The 17,457-nt window shown below is 57.2% G+C and overlaps 1 protein-coding gene across 1 annotated transcript in view; it reads right to left on the reverse strand.

Moving 5' to 3' along the window:
* Window positions 1-1,037: 1,037 nt before the first annotated feature.
* The window catches only part of TINAGL1 (tubulointerstitial nephritis antigen like 1), a 32,209-nt gene continuing 15,789 nt past the window's right edge, over window positions 1,038-17,457 (reverse strand). The window contains exons 7-12 of the mRNA XM_044424819.1: window positions 17,217-17,367; window positions 15,563-15,752; window positions 13,582-13,627; window positions 10,806-10,920; window positions 6,521-6,566; window positions 1,038-5,827 (exon numbers count right to left, since the gene is read on the reverse strand). Of these exons, the coding sequence (XP_044280754.1) occupies window positions 5,684-5,827; window positions 6,521-6,566; window positions 10,806-10,920; window positions 13,582-13,627; window positions 15,563-15,752; window positions 17,217-17,367 (692 nt within the window). The 3' untranslated portion in view covers window positions 1,038-5,683. The remainder of the gene's footprint in view (window positions 5,828-6,520; window positions 6,567-10,805; window positions 10,921-13,581; window positions 13,628-15,562; window positions 15,753-17,216; window positions 17,368-17,457) is intronic.

The following is a 17,457-nucleotide window of genomic DNA, read 5'->3' on the forward strand; positions in this document are numbered from 1 at the left end:
AGCCCAGTGCATTGGACTGCAACCTCCGTCATGCCACGCCAGCAAGAGCCATGCTGGCTGTGGATGATGGGTGTTGCAGTCCAACCCATTTGAAGGGTGCGGCATGGGGAAGGTTAGAAACATAGAAAACAGAGCGAGTCAGAAGGAGCCTCCCGGGCCATCTAGTCTGACCTCCGGCACCAGCTGGCTCCGCTCACGACATGCCCACCATGTGGACGTCCAGCCTATCCTTGAACACCCACAACGATGGGGCCTCAATCACCTCCCATGGAAGCCCATTCCACACCCTCGGGGTCCTGACTGTCAGGAAGTGCTTCCTGGCATCTAAATGGAACCGTGGCTCCCTGAGTTTTGCTCCGTTGGAGCGCGTCCTGCCTTCCTCTGCAGAGAGAACAGGTCTCTCCCCACCTCCGTGTGACACCCCCTCAGATACCTGTATGTCGCCAACAGATCCAGGTTGGAAGGTGTCTGGTTACACAGCAGATGTCGTAAGAAATGCATGATGGCTTGTTGGCCTTTTCCAACTTGTTTATCACTGGCTTTTTTAAGACCTGCAGGCAGTGTGGCTCTTGCGAGAGGCTCGCCCTTCCCTCTGCGGACGCACACCTGCGCGGACGCACGGAGCGGCGATGCTCCAGGAGGGGTGCCCAAGAACTGTTGCAGCCTCTTTGAGCAGACAAACTCATCAGGGAAGCTCCGGTTCTCCTGCGAAACAGCGCCCCATTCTGCTTGCTCACCCTTCCCCTTACGATACTTATACATGAAACCAGCTTTTAAAAACAATATTGTTCAGAGAACTTTTTCTTCCTCGTTCTACCCCTTTTCACTCCACTGTAATTAAACTTGCAGGCTGCAATGTCTTTGGGGAAACCTTAATGCTGCTTTACCAAAACCAGCAGATGATCTCTCCTGTCTCCTCAAACCTTCTAAACCGCCACTTCTTCAAGCTTTAAAACATCAGTCTGATAATCACATTTCAGCAGGAGGATGCAGAGATGCAGCAGGAGGCGGTAGAAAAGAAACCAGTCACACATGCGTTTTGGCAGTGTCTTTGATACACTTTATTTACAAATAGCGAAAAGGAAAATAAATATAAAAAGGCTCATGGAAATACAAAACCTTCTGCTCGGGCGAGATAGGAATATCGCTCCTGCCCCTGGATATGGCTTTGTCTACGCCCGATCGGAGGCATCTTCTTTGGAATGTAAATCATTGCTTGGGGAATTCGGGAAGGGAGTGCGTCACTTTTTCCATGTCACGTTTTCACTATTCATAGCAAGCAAGGGGAGCTCTGTATGCAAAAGGCCAGAGAGTGGATAATGCGCAGATGCTGTGACCTGGCTAAAACGACCTGTTCTGACCAGTCAGGGTCCCTGCAGCTGCCACTTCCTGGGCCGGGACCTGCGGGCCTTTGCCAGGCCCCTCTGCCAGGATCCTCTGGGGAAGTCGTGGCGATTTCACTGGCGGAACCTGGTCAAGGACAGCTGCGACAGTGTATGGCACCTGCGCCTCACTGGCCGAGGGGTGAGCAAATGCGCCCAATAAACACAAGTGCACTAACCGCTGTGCTGAAGCAGCACCTAAAAAGAGCCGGCATCCAGACAGCGAAGGGTCCTGGGGACCGGCCCTTCGCCTCCTGGGCCCGTGTGCTCGCCCCGCACGGCCCGACGTGTGCCGGCAGCAGCCATGGCAGAGCCGTGCCTGAGCCTGCGACGGAGCGAGAGGGCCGAGTCCTGAGATGGAAAGAAGGGCTTCAGGCCGGATGTTTTGTGGGGGGGGGGGGGGTGTCACGTTTTTCAGTGCCCTGCTCTATGCCGCACACCCGGCACAAGGCTTTCACTCGCGCAGGTTCCGTTCTTCTCATGTGAGGGAGCGTCCAGCAGCGGCCTCCTCAGTCCTTAATCCAAAGCGATTCGGCCCGCTTCGCCTCCTCTGGGTGTGCAAGGCCGGCCCCGCCTATGGGAGTGCACTTGCATCATGGCGGGCCATGGCAGAGGTCGCATCCCAGGCTGGAGGGGTGGGGGAAGGTGGGTGCCCTGCAACTCCTTCACCCATGAAACGAACGCAAGGAGGAAGGCATGGGCCGCACGGCCTCATTCCCACTCCTGTGTGCTCAGACCACTTTGCACAGCTGCGAAATGCACAACCGGTGGGGGAGCTCTCCCTGCTGTGTCTCTGCAACCCCTTCACATGTCCTCCGAACACGTGAGAGCTCTAGAGGCCACCCCACCCCACGGCCACTCGCTTCGCCCGTGTGGCTGCCAGCCGGGCATGCAGCAACCCGGCAGAGAAGTCGGGCGAGCTCCTGGCCTCAGCACAGCAGCCACGCTGGCGATGGAGCCAGTTCATGGCACCTTCCTCTTTCTCCTCCTTAAAAGGCTCTAACAGCAGAGCAGGATGGGGCACGGGCTCCAGCCAGGAAAGGAGCGGCACCAGGGTTCTGCTCGCGAGCGCAGGCGGATTTCCTGGCGCAGGTTGCTTCTCCCGGCAGTGCGGAAAGGTCAGCAGCGCAGCCTAGGGCGGGCGGCGCGGCGGGCGCTTGGGGCCTGCGGCGGACGCTTCGCCTGCTTACTGGGCTGGCCCGAGCCACTGGGCAGAACCTGCTCGGACTGCGGGGGAAGGCGCACAAAATGAAACGCTCATCCCAAGCAGCACTGCCCACAGATGACCTCCACCGGAAACATGTTGCGAAACGTCAGGGAGACGCGCCAAGCCCAGCCTGTCCCCCGAGATGCAAGCTTTCTGTGTGCAGAATTCCTCTTCAACGCACGCACACACCTGCAGCCCTTCCCACGAGTCCCTTCCACGGCACTCCTAACGTTCTGAAGTGGTACAGCTGAGAGGCAGGTTCACCACCTCGCTGAGACCGTGGCCAAATGCCGCGCTGAGAGGGTCCGCCCCCAGCTGGATCCTGGGTGGGTGGGGGGGCGGAGCAGCGGCCCAGAAGGCAGCCCGCCGTGGCGCCCGCTTTCGGCCCCGCAGGAAGGACGGCTGGCACTGGCAGCCACTCCAGAGCCAGGGCGCCCCTGCCCTGCACGGATGCGTCCACCTCTGCGCCTGTTCGCTCTCTGCTGCTTTCACATGAATGGGGAAGTCTGGTGTTTACTCTGACACTTGTGAAGCTTGCAAAAACTGACAAAGCAGCCGCGATGGCCAGCAAAACCTCCCTTTCAGTGGCATCTAATCGCGGACAATGGGGCTGCTAAGCCCGGGCGGGATTAAGGACAAAGGATCCCCACATCCTGCACAGAAGGGCTTGGGGACAGGAGCTTAAACCCCAAAGCAAGCGGGGGGGGGGGCAGCCAGTGGGGCAGCACAAAGCCGGTGTGGGTGGATGAATGCTTTCAATACGGATCAGCTCCGGGCCGCTGCACCACGCGCTCTGTGTCAGCAGAACTGCATTTCCAGTGGGCCTGGCGAGGGGAGTGAGAAACCGCACGGACGGCTGAAACGCCGGGAAGGCGGCGGGAGGGAGAGCCTCTCCTCCTATTTCTAGCACAGGAGGGCAGAGGAATGGCACTGTGTGGGGCTGAAGCGGGTCCGGAGGCTCGCACGAGCGGAGGCAGACACCGGCGGTCCGGTGGAGGCATCGCTGTCCTGGGGCAGGACCACACGACCGCAGGCCTCGGGCTGAGAAGCTCCTCTTAACTAGCACTGAAGCCCCGCACCACATTCCTCGCTTCCGCCAGTGTGAATCGCGGCTTCTCCGTCCTTTGGGCTTCCTGATTCTCTGTGCTGTCCTGCTCCAGCTCCTTAGCTCTCCTTCACACTGGATGGGAAATAGGGCAGGGGCACATGGGGCACGTGATACAGAGCCTGGGCTGTGGACCGCTTGCCACGACTCGCTTCCTCTCCTCTCACTGAAATATCGCGTCCTGTTGTGATTCAAGCTCATTTGACCAGAGCTTCATTGCACAACATTCACAGGGGCTGCATCCACACAACACAACAAGGGGTGGCAGGTTCTTTTCACTAGGGTAGGTTTGTCATGCTGTCTAAACCCAGTCATGGTGTTTCCATATGGTAAGTTTGGTCTTCAGAAACCATGCTAAGAAACGACTGTCTGTTCTATGGTTTGTCTGGACCACTGTGACTTGCGGTGTGGTTCGAACTTGGGATTGCGACTTCCACAGGCATGGCATGCAACTACCACAGAGTCCTCTGGAAAGAGCAGCAACTTCAGAAGGCGCTCCAGCCATTCAACCTCTGGGTGCAGACCCATGAGGAAGAGGCAAGCATGGGGGCTGATGGGTTATGGACCAACAGCAGGAGGACTGAGCAGTGGAAACCACTATAAAGTAGAACCACTTGACCCTTTGTCAGGTAGATCATGGTAAAACAAAAAACATCCTGGTAAGCACACAGGATTGCTGGTTGTGTTGTGTGAATGCGCCATGGGCAACGATGCCTCGAGCACGCCATCCTCACCCCCAGTTACTGTGGCTGCTTCTTTGCTCCGGACGCAGACGCTGCGTGTTCTGAACGGCCCTCCAAGGAAGGGAGCAATTCGGGAAAGGCCCAGTCGAAACTGCAGCAGCTGTTTCCTCTCTGGTGTCTGCTGCCGCCTGGGCCCAGCTCCTCTGGCCCTCGGGGTCACTCCCGGGCAGCTTGAACATTGGGACTCCCTCCTTTTCTGCTGGAGTTGCTAGGCTGAGCAGAAGCAACAGACATGCCGAGAAGCCGGGAGGACGAGCTGTGAGGCCCGGCTGCTTTGTGTGGACGTCGCAGGGACTGGCGTGTGTCCACGCTGCGGAAGAGCAGCTTGCGGGGATTCCCACGCTTCCTGATGTCGCAAAGCATTTCACATGAGAAGCCACCGGCACCTAGCGGGCGACGACTGCCGCTGGAAAGCCCCTCTGAGGCAGGGCTGCTCGGCCCCTTTCCACCCAAGGGCCGAGAAGCGTTTCTGAGAATCTTCCAGGGACTGCACTCCCGTGGCAGGCCGGGCCCCAAATGCCCACACGGTTTTGTCTAAAGCACGACTGCCAGTGAACAAGCTCTCGGGGGGGCAGGGCGGGGGCATTTCGACCTTTCCAAACAGGGGAAAACTGCAGAAAAATGGGAAGCCCAGCAAAGAGACAGAAGTCGAGGTGAAGCCAGGGAAGGAGCCGGGCTGTTTGGCAAACAGGAAGTCCACAGTGGCCTTGCGGCTGCAGTCCTGCTCCTCTGCTCTCGAGGGGCCACCCCCTCCTCAAGCCTCCAGAAGAGTTGGCCAGGCCCGAGGCAACAGCACATCTGGGACGAGGACCTGGCAAGGACACCAGAGATGAATGGCACTCAGCAGGGAGGGGCCACTTTCCCCTGGCCGTGCCTGCCACTCTTTGCTTGCATCTGGAGTCTGTGCGGCACCTTCGGTCTGAGACGGGTCTGTACGGCAGGGTTTCCGGTTGCACAGCTTCTCCAGTGAAACGCACTCTTGGGCAGCCATCTGAATTCTCAAGGGACTTCCCAAGGTGGTCCAAAGAAGGGCCGCCCAAGCCACAGGCGAGCCTAGGCGCAGTTCCCGGCCCCACCTGTCCTGCAGCCGAGAGCCCTTCCTTTGCAGGCAGACAGAGCGGTCAGAGTCAGCTGCGTGGTGCCCCGTGGGCTGATCCCGTTTCTACACTCTTTCGGGGAAGGGAAAGGCCAGGATGACAGAAGGCAGTTCTCTCTGGTGGCCTGACCCGAGGCAGGGCCCCCGTCTTCACTTCCTGTGGTGCATGTCCTCCATGCCGACCCGGCCCCACACGCCCACCACAAAGGCCTCGATGTCGCACTCGTTGACTCCCCGGGCGATGCGGAAGTAGCCGTGCTCACCCCAGTCCCTGCCCCAGGAGTTGGCGGCGATCTGGCAGTAGGGACAGAAGGGCGACAGGAGGGCATCGTTAACCACAAAGTGCTTCCACTGCAATCCCGTTCAGCTTCTATGCAATGCTTGCGTTGCATTATCTCATGCAAGCCTTCCAAAAAGCTATACATGGTTAATCCAGTTCCTCAGAGCCCCTGTCGTACCAGTGGGATAATGGGCAGCTAAGCCAGGGATCCAGAGGCCTGCTATCTCACAGCTACCAAGGGCCCGACGGTCCCTGCGGCAGCCACCTTCAGTGGCCCAGCCCTTGGCAAGAACCAAGTCTGAGGAGCAGGTTATGCTAACAGTTCTGGGAAGTTCGTTTGCTCTGCCTGAGAAGGACGGCAGGGAAACCCAGAATGGACTCCAGCAGGTTCAGCGCTCCCCCTCCCCGGACCTTCTGGGAAGATGGACATCTAGGAAAAGAAGCAACGCAGGAGGCCAGGCCTTTGGTGGCTGCCCCGTGCCAGTGCCTCCACACCTCCAGGGAATGGCCAGGGGTTTCCTGAATTCAGTGGCAGAGAGTGGATCAGATATCTACACAAGTGTAATTCTTCAAAAGCGTCTGGTCAGTGGATGGATGAGAGGCCCACGTGGGTTATCATGAGCTCCATGGTTCAAGAGAGATGGGCTATAAGGGACTGTAAAGCAATCCTTCTCTGGAAATTCCTGGAAATGCACAGCAGCACTCACCCAGTATTTCTCCCTGGAGCCATCAGCCGTTCGCTCTTCTCCCCACCTGCGGCACAAAGGGAAAGAGAGGGCGTCACTGAGCAGCCTCCTTACTGAAGAGGCTCCGAGGCAGCGGCTGAAGCCTCCCCAGCCCTTGGAGGAGCCATCAGAAAGTGGCACCGCTCGTACTTTGCACGTTTGCTCAGAGGTCCAAATCTGGGGGAACAGCCATACCAGCTACACGAAACAAGATTCGCAATTCCTCAATTGCTTGAAAGGGGTCGAACATCTCCAGATGCTTGTGGGGAGGGGAGCTCCAGCTCCTCCAAAAACCTCCTGGGAACTTCAAATGCAGTTCCTCCCCCATCCCCGGCCCCTTAGGCACATTTCATTGGCAATTCAATGCATATTTAACATACTTCAACACTAATTTTTGGCGATGTTACCAAAAAAAACAAACAAACCGGTCATCAGAAGTGAGAGGAACAGCCGAGTCACACCTTCAAGTAGCTGGATTCCCCTGGACCAGCGATCACCCAGAAAAGCAGCACCCCAGTATGAGGCGTTGGGCGGGGGGCTGCCTTCTCCACATGCATGATTTGGCCCTCACTGGCTTGTCAGGATCTCTGCTGGAGCTGGGCAAAGAGCAAGCAATGAATCTGCTTCCCGAAGAGTCCCTGCTCTGCCTGGGATGCGCAGAAACAGCACCACACGGAAAACAGTGCGGCACATGCTCAAGGCCTGTGTGTGGGTCGTCATTGAACCATGGGTTGTTGTTGAAATTTCAGTTATCGTGTGGTCTGAACCCAACTGAGATCACAAACTGGGGCAAACGGCCCACAATTCACAACCCAACAACAAGCCATGCATTTTCTAGATTGCTTGCTCATGGTACACAAGCCATGATGTATTATCAGAGCCGGGTGTGGAGTTGCAACCATCCGCATTTCAACAGCAAGCGGTACTGCAAGGCCAACCCACAGTTCAGCTTGTCTGAGCAGAGTCCCCATCGCACAGTGACTGGGTGGCAGAAGAGACTGGCTGGTGGGAGCCATGCAGGGCACTGGGTCTCACTGCCTCCCCTCAGTCCAAGGATTTAAGGCACCCAGAGCTCCCATGAGGTGCAGACCCCCATGCCATGGTCAGGACTTGAGGCCATGGAGAGCCTTCTTTTCCAAGTGGATCGAATCCCTTTTAAAGGCCCCCAGTGGGCAGAAGCAGAGCTTGCAGGCGCACAGCATTCAGCTTGTTCTCAGCTGGGAAAGGAGCCGCCAGAAGCAGGCAAGAGAGCCTTTGCTGCCTGTCCTGCAGAGGCTCCCATTTCCTCGCATTCCAGTGAGCTCTGGATCCAGCCAGCCGTTTCCTTCTGCAAGGAGATAATGCCAGTGGAAAATGCTGCTTCACTGGCTGGAGCCCTCCGTGCTTCTCCTTGGCTTGCCCTCCAAGTTCAGTTTTTTCCTTCATTCCAGCTGGAGGTCTTCGCCCGCTGCCGAGTGCTTTGATTTCGCTGGAATGGGTAACGGTGGCAGCACACTGCCGCTTTCAGTCCTCAAGTCAAGAAGGGCCGCCTGGTGCCAAGGCTCTGTTTAGATTCTGACTTTGCTTTGTTTTGTTCTGATCCAGTGCAAATTTCTCAGCCCATGAGGTCACAAGCTGAAATGTAAAGCTTGTTTTCAAAAGGCAGGCATGTGAAGAGCAAGGGTGCAGCGGAGCATGGGAAGAGTGAGTCCGCTGCCTACAACAGGGGTGCCGAATCCTGTTTAAGCCAGAGCTGAGCTTCATGTAAGAGAAACTCCTGGGGGCAGCAGGAGGAAAGGAAATGTCTCTGAGCCCAACATGCTGTTGGCACAGAAGAAGCCCCAGAAGAAGCATTTCAGCCTTTTAGGGGGAGAAAAATGCTCCACCAAGGTCAGGAAATGGCCACACAATTGCAGGAGCGCAGGGCAGGTGGTGGTGCCCAGAGGAAGAGGCTATGGCGATCCAGGGAGCCCCAGAGAGCCAAACCTGGCCACTGAGCCCGCAGCCCCACAACTCTGCTCCACAACTCCACCTGCCAGGCTCTCCTTCGCCCTCCCAGGGTTCTTGTGGCTCCAGATGAGTCAAATTCCATCCCCTCGTTCATGCGCATTTCCTAACAGGGTTGTCATTGTGAGGATAAAATGCAGAAGAGGAGGACGAAGTAAGACGCCTCAGGTTCCTAGCAAGAGGAAAAAGGAGGCCACACATGCAACAAAATCATCACAGGACAAGCTTTTGGTGCCAGCTCAAGATCTGTTTGCTGGCTCTGGATTTTGATGACTCCCCCCCGCCCCCCAGCTTTCCTTCAGCTGCATAGCATAAAATCTTGCTTATAGGATATGGTTCTTCTGTGTTTATGCCTTTGTTGCTGCTCCTGCCAAGGTCATCTGATGTTCCGGGGCTTTGCTGCCAGGCCCAAAACGGTTTGCGGGCCCCTTGGAAATGAAGACCCGCAGCAATACTCTGCTGAAGGAGTCGTCTGAGCCTATGGGGAGGTGTGGCTACACCCCACGTCTGCAGCAGCCCCCTCCCGGATACCCCACATCATTCATGTCGTCAGACTCCGACGGGGCTCCAGTCCAGCACATCTGGGGGATGGGGCCCTCCCGGCACCACCACTAAAAAGGCATTGTGTGGCTTTTTAATTTCTCCTTCCTTAACAGATTTCCTGCAAAAGAACCAAGGACAGAAGCAGTGTGTGGGGTGGGAGGGCGAGGGAGGGCCCCAGCTGGAAGACGACTTTGTCCGAATCCCCCGTGGCCTTCTGCGGATGAGGCCAGGTGGCTGCCCAGGAGAGGCCTCTTCCATCTGCGCCTGGAGACGGAGCAGACTGAGGGCCGACGCTTTGTGTGCCGGCAGTGGCAGAGCCTCTCCCATCCCGACGTGTGGGATGACCCCCTTCGAAAGGCAGGTGTGTCCATGGGCTGGAAGCTGTTTCGTCAGGTGCGTGGCTTGGATTCTGGTCTGCGAAGGATTCTGCCACCACAGAGAGTGCGGACAGGCCCATCCTACCTTTGAGGCCATCGTGGCTCCCCCCTGCCCCCCCGAAAACAATCTCAGGAAGTCTGGTTTTGTCTGCAAAGCAGCAGAAGGCCGTCTGTATCTTGCAGCCAATTACGCTGTTCCAGCTTAGGCGGGGGGGGGGGGGCTTTGGAGACTCCACTCCAGCTGCTCAGCTCACGGCTCCCTTCACGCGGCTGGCAGCTCTCTGACGTCAGACAGAAAAGCCGCTGCCTCGCTGGCCTTATCTGGCCGCGACTCGTTCTCCGAGCTGCCGTTCTCCCCGACGGGGCCTCCCTTGGCAGCTGTTTGTCCTCATACCATGAGCAGCGGAGAGCTGGCACCCGTAACATTCCACATGCAGCTGCCCAGATGCTGCCCGCAGAGCAGGGGGATGAGGAGAGAGGGCCCCCGCCCCAACTCGCGGCACTGCAAGGAGGAGGCGAGCTGCCCCCTGCGCATCCAGAGGGCCTCAGGGTCAGGCCTTCACCAGGGTCCACGGGCCAAGGAGGAGAGCGGGGGAAGGGCACCGGCTGGCTTCCAGCTTTCTTCATCCAGGGTCAACCCTGGAGCGCAAGCACACAAGCACAGCACACACCGCTGCCTCTCCTGGCCCGGGCATCAGTCTGAGCGGCACGACTCGGGTCCGCTCACGCCGGAGCCCCAGCAGACTGGATGCCTTGAGGGTCCCTCAGAGCACAGCCCTGAGATCGTGGGTTTAGCCTCAGGGAAATGGTGCCCGTGCCTGCCAAGCCTAGCTTTTGTTAGCTGCCTGGAGAGCTTCGGCCTTTGGGCAGCACAATGATGAAGCAGACAAACAGCAGCTCTGAACACACCCTCACACTCAGGCATGTGGTGAAACGGCCCAGCACGGCACATGTCCGAGCGTCACTTTCCAGTCAATGTGCTGATCATTGACTTGCGAGACTGTGTGGGCTGATGCGTGTCTCTGCTTTCGCATTCTGAACTGCCCTCCCCCAGCCGAACCGTAACATCACAGGATTTGCTCCCTCAAGCAAGACTGCTTCATCGTGCTGGATGTTCCAGCCAGGGTTCAAACCCCAGGAGAAGGCACCATTTTCAACCCTGCTTTTTAGTTTCAAAGAAGCTGCCATCCCCTGCTAGAAGCAGATTGCTGGGTTAAATCGGACCTCAGCCCAATTCACCAGGCATTTCCCGAAATGCACGAGAATTTGGACTGACTGAGTGGAACAGCGCCCCGTGGTCAGTAAAAAGGCAAGTCTTGAACGCCTCCCCAGCCAGCCTCTCCCATTAAACATCCTCTCACCCAGTGATTTTGACGGAATGGGTGCCGTGCCGTCTGTGCTGCCCAGCTGCTACCGGAGTGTGCCGATAAACACCGTGTCTGTACATGAAGAAGTCCTCGTACACCTCCATGATGGCTGCACAGGAAGGGAAAGGTGATGGAGTGAGCAGCCGGTCTAGGACGGGAGGGCCCCTTGCCTGATGCAGCACCACCCGCCTTTCCGGACCCCATCCGTTGGCACCGCTGTGGCGTGATGCGCGTAGCACCATAACCACAAGCTCCCTGGCCCAGGCAGGCTTTTAGGACACAGGCTTTTAGGACACAGGCCATGCTGTGGAGGTTTGAATTCGGGCCTCGTATCCTGGGCTAGCCTGCGTGAGGGAAGCACGGATGCTGGGATTCTTTTGGACAAGGGGTCAGGCATTTCCCCCTTAAGTTGCTCAGGCAAAGCAGCCCTGCAAGGAGGATGACCTGAGACACCTGGAAGTCACCTCCTCTACAGCACCGGGCCAGCGCAGGCAAGGAACTCCCCTCGTACTCCGAGAAACAACCCCTGAATCCACCAAGAAGCCCCTGGGCCCCACCCCAGCAATCAGCGTAAGCTTGGGATGCTCCTCTTTCCCATCGGCCACGTGGGCAGAGCGAAATGCTACACGTGCCGGGGCCTTAGGAAGGACGCTCTCTGTTCTCTCTCTTCCTGCTCCCCCTGGAAGAGGTCTGGACACACGAGCGTTACTGCAGGACAGGTAACGCCTCCTGCCCCCCCCCCCCACTTTCTGCTGCTGTTGTTCTGCCACAAACGGCCTCTGCAACCCCATCGACCGCAGCACGCCAGCCTCTCTTGTCCTCCACCATCCCCCGGAGTCCACTCAACCCCATGCCCACTGCACCAGTGACCCCGTCCAACCACCTCCCCCTCTGCCACCCCCTTCTCCCTTTGCCTTCATCATTCCCAGCATCAGGGTCTTCTCCAGTGAGTCCCTCCTTCTCATTGGGTGGCCGGAGTATTTCAGCCTCAGCTTCAGTATCTGCCCTTCTAGAGAACAGTCAGGGTTGATTTCCTTTAGGACTGGCCCCTTTCTGTTAGTGTCCCTCTTACGTTAAGAAGGAAGCTCTTGCTCTCTTTAGAAATACAGAGTAAGATTGGGATGCGATGCGAATGTTTGGTGTGTGGGTCATATGGGGCTAAAGCTTGTGCTTGCTCTGTATTCGTCTGATGAATAAACTTTCCTTTTCCTTTCTAAGTGCCGTGGATGTTTGTGTGAATGCAAAACCAGGGCTTGCTCCCTCTGGCTGCTCCAGCAAAAGCTCCCAAAACTTTTGAGACAATGGGAGGACAAGCGCCTCCTCTTGAGGCGTGCTGCTCCCCAAGATTACCCGCATCAGAATGGCTCCTCCGCTCCCCAGGGCCTGGGCATGGCGGCTCGGCCTGGGCACTGGGCATTCCGTTACGGATCCCACCGCTCTTGGAACTAGTGGGAAATGGGGGAGGTCTCAGGGGGACCAAATGGGATTGTTATTGGCTTAAGCCTACTCAGAAGTAGGCAGGACCAGCTTCTGCAGATCTACTCAGAAGCAAGTGGGACTGAATTTCCTGGGCATCTAATGGGCACATCGGCTCAACTGCTTCCCACAGCAGCTGCCACCTTAGGGGTGAGGCGCAAGTGAGGAGCCATCCGTATCTGAAGAAGCAGTGAGGAGCTGGTGGGGCTCGAGGGCAAGGCCCCGCCAGATGCACCCGCCTGGCCGTCACGAGCACCTGCCCCCTCCGCAGAGGCGCAGAGGTGCCTGGGAGGCGGGTTGTACCCGGGCCAGAATCCCGCTCGTGTGGCATTAGTCTATGTGCACGGCCCCTTGTGCACAGCGATGGGGTCCGGCTGGCACGCTCGGGTCAGGGAAGTGCCCGCCACTCGCCCAGCAAGCCCACGAGCAAGCGCCCTGCCTTCAAGAAGGCCGCTTTGCTCCGTTTCAGACCTCTGGAAGCTGCTGGAAGCCAGAGTCCAATTCTGCCTAAATTAATCATTAACAAAGCCCTGATGAAATCATTAACAAGTCTGGGAGTGTGCCTGGCCCCGAGCTTCCCTCTTTCGCACGCCAGCCCCCAGCAGGGACTCCCCCGATGCTTCCGTAGCAACGTTCTGTCCAGCCTGCTGCCCTCTACAAGCCTCCAGGCGGGCTGGCAGCAGCCCAAGTGCTTCCTTGCACTGCCAAAACGCACCTTTATGCCATAATGAAAGACCAGAGCAGCTCTGGGGGCTTTTGTGTCCCCTTCCGGATCGCAGGTGCCCCGTCACCACACCCGCGTTCCACTACTGTGGGTACCTGTTTTCCACGTGCAGCCCCGGCTGGACGGACTCTGCGCACACTGGTTTCCTGTGCGCCTGCCGGCAAGCAGAGGAAATGCAGGGAAACCACGGAAGGCAGATCCTAGCGCACGCGCACTGCAGCCTGGCATCGCCGGCCCCGACTCGCAGCAGCCCTTCGGGGTTTTGCACAGGAGCTTCCCGACCCCACACGGGGGTGCCGGGCCTGAAGCGCTGCACCGCTGCCCTCAGCCTGCCACACTTCTTCCGTGCACGGACCCTATTTATACCAGCCTTTCTCCTTCCAAGGAGGCCTGAGCGGCCTCCATCGCTCTCCTCCCTTCCATCTTAGCCTCTCAGCAACCGGGACCGCCACCCACAGGCCTCCCTCCCAACCACCACACCGGAGGGGCTCTCCCTCCTCCCAAGACCAGCCTCAGCCCGGCTGTATGTGGCAGGAAGCGCATGGGCCTCGTGGGAGGGTCACAACTCACCCTGGACTGGCCCGTTCTCCATTATCTCTTTCATGATCACCTTCTCCTGCAGACACAAGGGAAAGAGGGGAGAGTTCAGCCTAGGAAAATCAGGAGAGACCTTTCCTTCTTTCTGCAGCTCCTTGCTAACCGTCGGTGCTCTTTTTCTGACTACTCAGGGCCCCTGCCTTTTCCAGAAAACAACCTGAGTTCATAGGACAGAGAGGAAGTATAACGAAGCTGCATTTATGGTCTAGTATCTCAATTGGGAGCTTTCAGTTGGTCATCATGGCTCATAGCCTTGGACAGATCTTTCCTCCATCAATGTATATATTTTATCATACTGAATTCCTACCATTTTTCCTCTTGCAAGGACGTCGGGGTCACTTACGTAATAATCCTCCTCTTCTCCATTTTTTTCTCACAGCAGCCACCCGGGGAGGTAGGCTAGGAGGAGCATCCGTGGCCAGCCCAAAGGCCCCCAGGGCACTCCAGGCCAGGTGGGAGCAGGCCTTTGGTGCCTCCAGCCCTCTCCTCCACACGTCCCACTACCCCAGGCTGGCTCACTTTCCTCTAAAATCCTCTTAAAGCGCAGTGGCTATAAAGGGCAGGGACCTTGTGCAAAGCCGTTTTGTCAGGCCTTTGATGCAAACTGGCTCGGAACACTGTGGCCACAGAGGCCTCACCGAGGTTTCCTAATGCAAAAGGGAGGCGCATGGCCGTGAGGGGGAGCACCCCACTTGCGGGAGGCCTCCACTGGTGCCCACGGTGCCCTCTTTTGGGTGCTTGGAAAAGGCCTTGCTTTCTCAAGCATTTTGGCCCTTCTGCTAAAATGAAAATTGTGCTTGTGCAGTTTTAGATCTTTGCGCTACTCCTGGCTGCTTCTTCAATTGCATTGATTTAAATTTAGTTTTAATATATTTTACTATGTTGTTGTATTTTACAGTTTTCTCTAGTCTTGTAAACTGCCCAGAGAAATGTGACTAATGGATATTCTAGAAACAAACAAACAAACTGGCAAGAAAGTTGCTTCAGGGCCCAGATTCTATCTGTAAACAACGAATATTGGACGCGGCCTTACCCTGAGGCAAACCGTCGCTCCGTGTATCCCAGCGCTAAACCGGGATTTCCGGCAGGGATTTTTCCAGCCTGGGTGGGATGGTAGGGATTGAAGCTGGGGCATCTGCTTGCCAAAGAGGGGCTCTCCCACAATGCTATAAGCAGTGGCCCTCCCTTTTGGCCCATGAACCCCAAATTCGCCTTTCCCCGTTCAATTTTACTCTCATATTCCAGCACAACGTCACACAGAAGTTGGGTGATTGAATGCAAAGCTGGACTTGGATTCTGTCTCTTGGCCGGGGAGGCTCGGTTTCGGTCAATGAAGTGTGCTGCAGTGCTTACGGGTGCAGGATCCCAACCGCCTTTGCACCGAATCACCCAACATCCGAGTCCTGTTGGTGGCAGAGGGAAGCTGAACCAGGCTGAATGTGGGCACGTTGGGGAATTTCATTTCTCTTTGCAGATCACTTAAATGATCTGCACAGAAACTCGAAATCCAAACCAGAGCACTTTTCCCTAAATATGTTCACAGCTTGCATGCCTGGACTTGAATCCACAGTGAAACGTGTCCTTTAAACATTCATACATTTATAAACATACACTAAGAAATGCACACATTTTAAAATCCACACTTTCAAAATCCCACAAAATTGGGATTTTATCCATTAGTCAATGGGAGGAAAGTGCACATTTCCCACTGGAAAAGCGCGTTTTCTCCATTCAAATAAATTGGGAAAGCAGGCTATAAATGTGAATGGCGGCAGAAGTTCAGAGCATCCGTGGCAGAAGCTCAGGTGACCTGGAGCATCCGTGGCTGACTGCGTGCAGCAACCCACCCTTCCAGCTCCCCCATGCACTGATAGCCACGGCCGGGATACCACCCTGCTCCCTGCAGCACTGGAACCGTTCCCTTCATGACCCCGGAAGCATCGAAGGGACTCACGTCGGAGGAGAGGCGATACGCAGGGGTGGACTGGTAGATCTCGTTGGAGTGGGCCTGCGGGTTGGGGCAGCGGGCCGTGGCCTGCCTCTTCCCCCTGCCTGTGGATTGGCTGCTCATCATGCAGGGCGGCGCAGGGAGAGAGCTGTCTTTGTCCTGGTTGGTGAAGGGGTAGCAGTAATCCGTCACCACCCTGGAAGACCGAACGGGGAGAGGGTGAGAAAAAGGGGGTGGTGCTGAACAGTGACCTGGCCACAGGCTGGCTCATCTCCAAGGGCCAAACGACATGCGGCATCGGACACTTGCCGCGTGCGAGGGTACGTACACGTGCACGTGCACGGAAGGCACGAGAGACAGCGATCACGGAGGAGTCGTGCTTTTAACCTGCCAGTGAAGTTTACGCCCAGGGCTCGGAGCCGCTCGGACGCGGGAAGGGATTTACATCAGGATCCTAGTGGAGGACGATGGTAGCATCCCCCAGGCACACCTGGACTGTTCCCAGTCCAAATGCTCCCTGCCCCGGCCCACAACGACTGGCAGCGTTTTGAGAATCATCCACCCCGACCAGCTCTCACTGCCTCTGGGTCTCAGGGCCGGACACAACGCTGCTTCTGAACGCCGCAGCCCACTCGCCTCCTCGGCAAGAGCTGGCCAAGGGAGTTGCCACCAGAGTGCAGGGCTGGGACTCAGGTGATCCAGGTTCTAGTCCGCCCTCAGCCATGGAGCTCACTGGGGGACGTGTGTCCAGTCCCAGACTCTCAGCCCAGCCCACCCCACAAGGTGGTTGTGAGGGTACAGGAGCCAGGAGGAGGGCCGGGGAAGCCCCCTCGCGAATTCCCCGCCCATGCCAGCCCCTGCTGCGGTCGGTGCGTGGGCGTGGTTGGTTCTCCAGCGGTTTTCTCGCCAGGTGACAGGTGCAGTCCGGGCAGATCTTGTTCTAGGACCTGGACATATTCTAGGACAACATGGCAGGATGCATTCCACAGAGCGTTGCTAACCCAGGCGAGCTGCTGCACCCCATGTGGACCAGGCATGATTTAATACATTCCCCCAAATCCTGTGCAGGGTTCTGCTCCAGGACAGAAGTGCAGAGGTCAACAGCTGGAGCAGCACTGCTCTGTGCTAGGACAGTCCACTCTTAATGTTGGTTCAGTTCAACATTTCACTTCCTCAGTGGCCTCCTGGGGTGCACAAGCATCAAAATCTGGCCAGCTTAGGGTGGCCACATGTCCTTTTCTTTTCCCTACCAAAAACAGCCCTCTCTTTGGACAGCTGCCAAAGAACACCCTTTGAAGTGTTCTCCACTTAAAGAGTCGCCCAGCCCAATTCCAGTGTCAGGATCAAGAACCACAGAACCTGAAGGGCGGACGGAAGAGGCCTGGCTCACGGGTCAGGTCACCCAGTCGTGTTTTCTCACACTAGGGTGAGCTTGCCTGCATTTTCGTTCACATCAGGATGGCTGTTTCTGGTATCAAGCAGCACATGCAAGTCCATGCCCTTGCTTGGGCCGCGCTTCATAGGAAGGCTCCAGCCCGCAGCAGCCCGGCGGCACACGCACGGACACCTCTTCCGGCCTGCACGCTTCGAGGATGCCCCTGGCCTGCACAGGAGGCCCGTCCCACGCTCCTCCACGGCCAGAGCGAATGGAGCAGCTTACCCTCTCCTGCGCAGGAACCACCAGGCCCCGTCAATTCGGCCCCCGCCGCAGCCTTGCTGATGGCGAGTGTTGCAGGAGAGGAGGTTCTGGGGGGACAAGGCAGGCGTCATGTGGCCCATGGAATGGATGGAGATCCGGTCTGAGGCCACCGCTGGGGAGAAGAAGACACATGGCGTCGGCCGGGGCTGAAGACCAAGCACTGTGGTACTCAGAGCATACCCAGGGCTCAAGCGGAGCGAGA

The sequence above is a fragment of the Varanus komodoensis genome, unplaced genomic scaffold, assembly GCF_004798865.1.
Source record: "Varanus komodoensis strain SLA01 unplaced genomic scaffold, ASM479886v1 scaffold15, whole genome shotgun sequence".
NCBI lineage: Eukaryota > Metazoa > Chordata > Lepidosauria > Squamata > Varanidae > Varanus > Varanus komodoensis.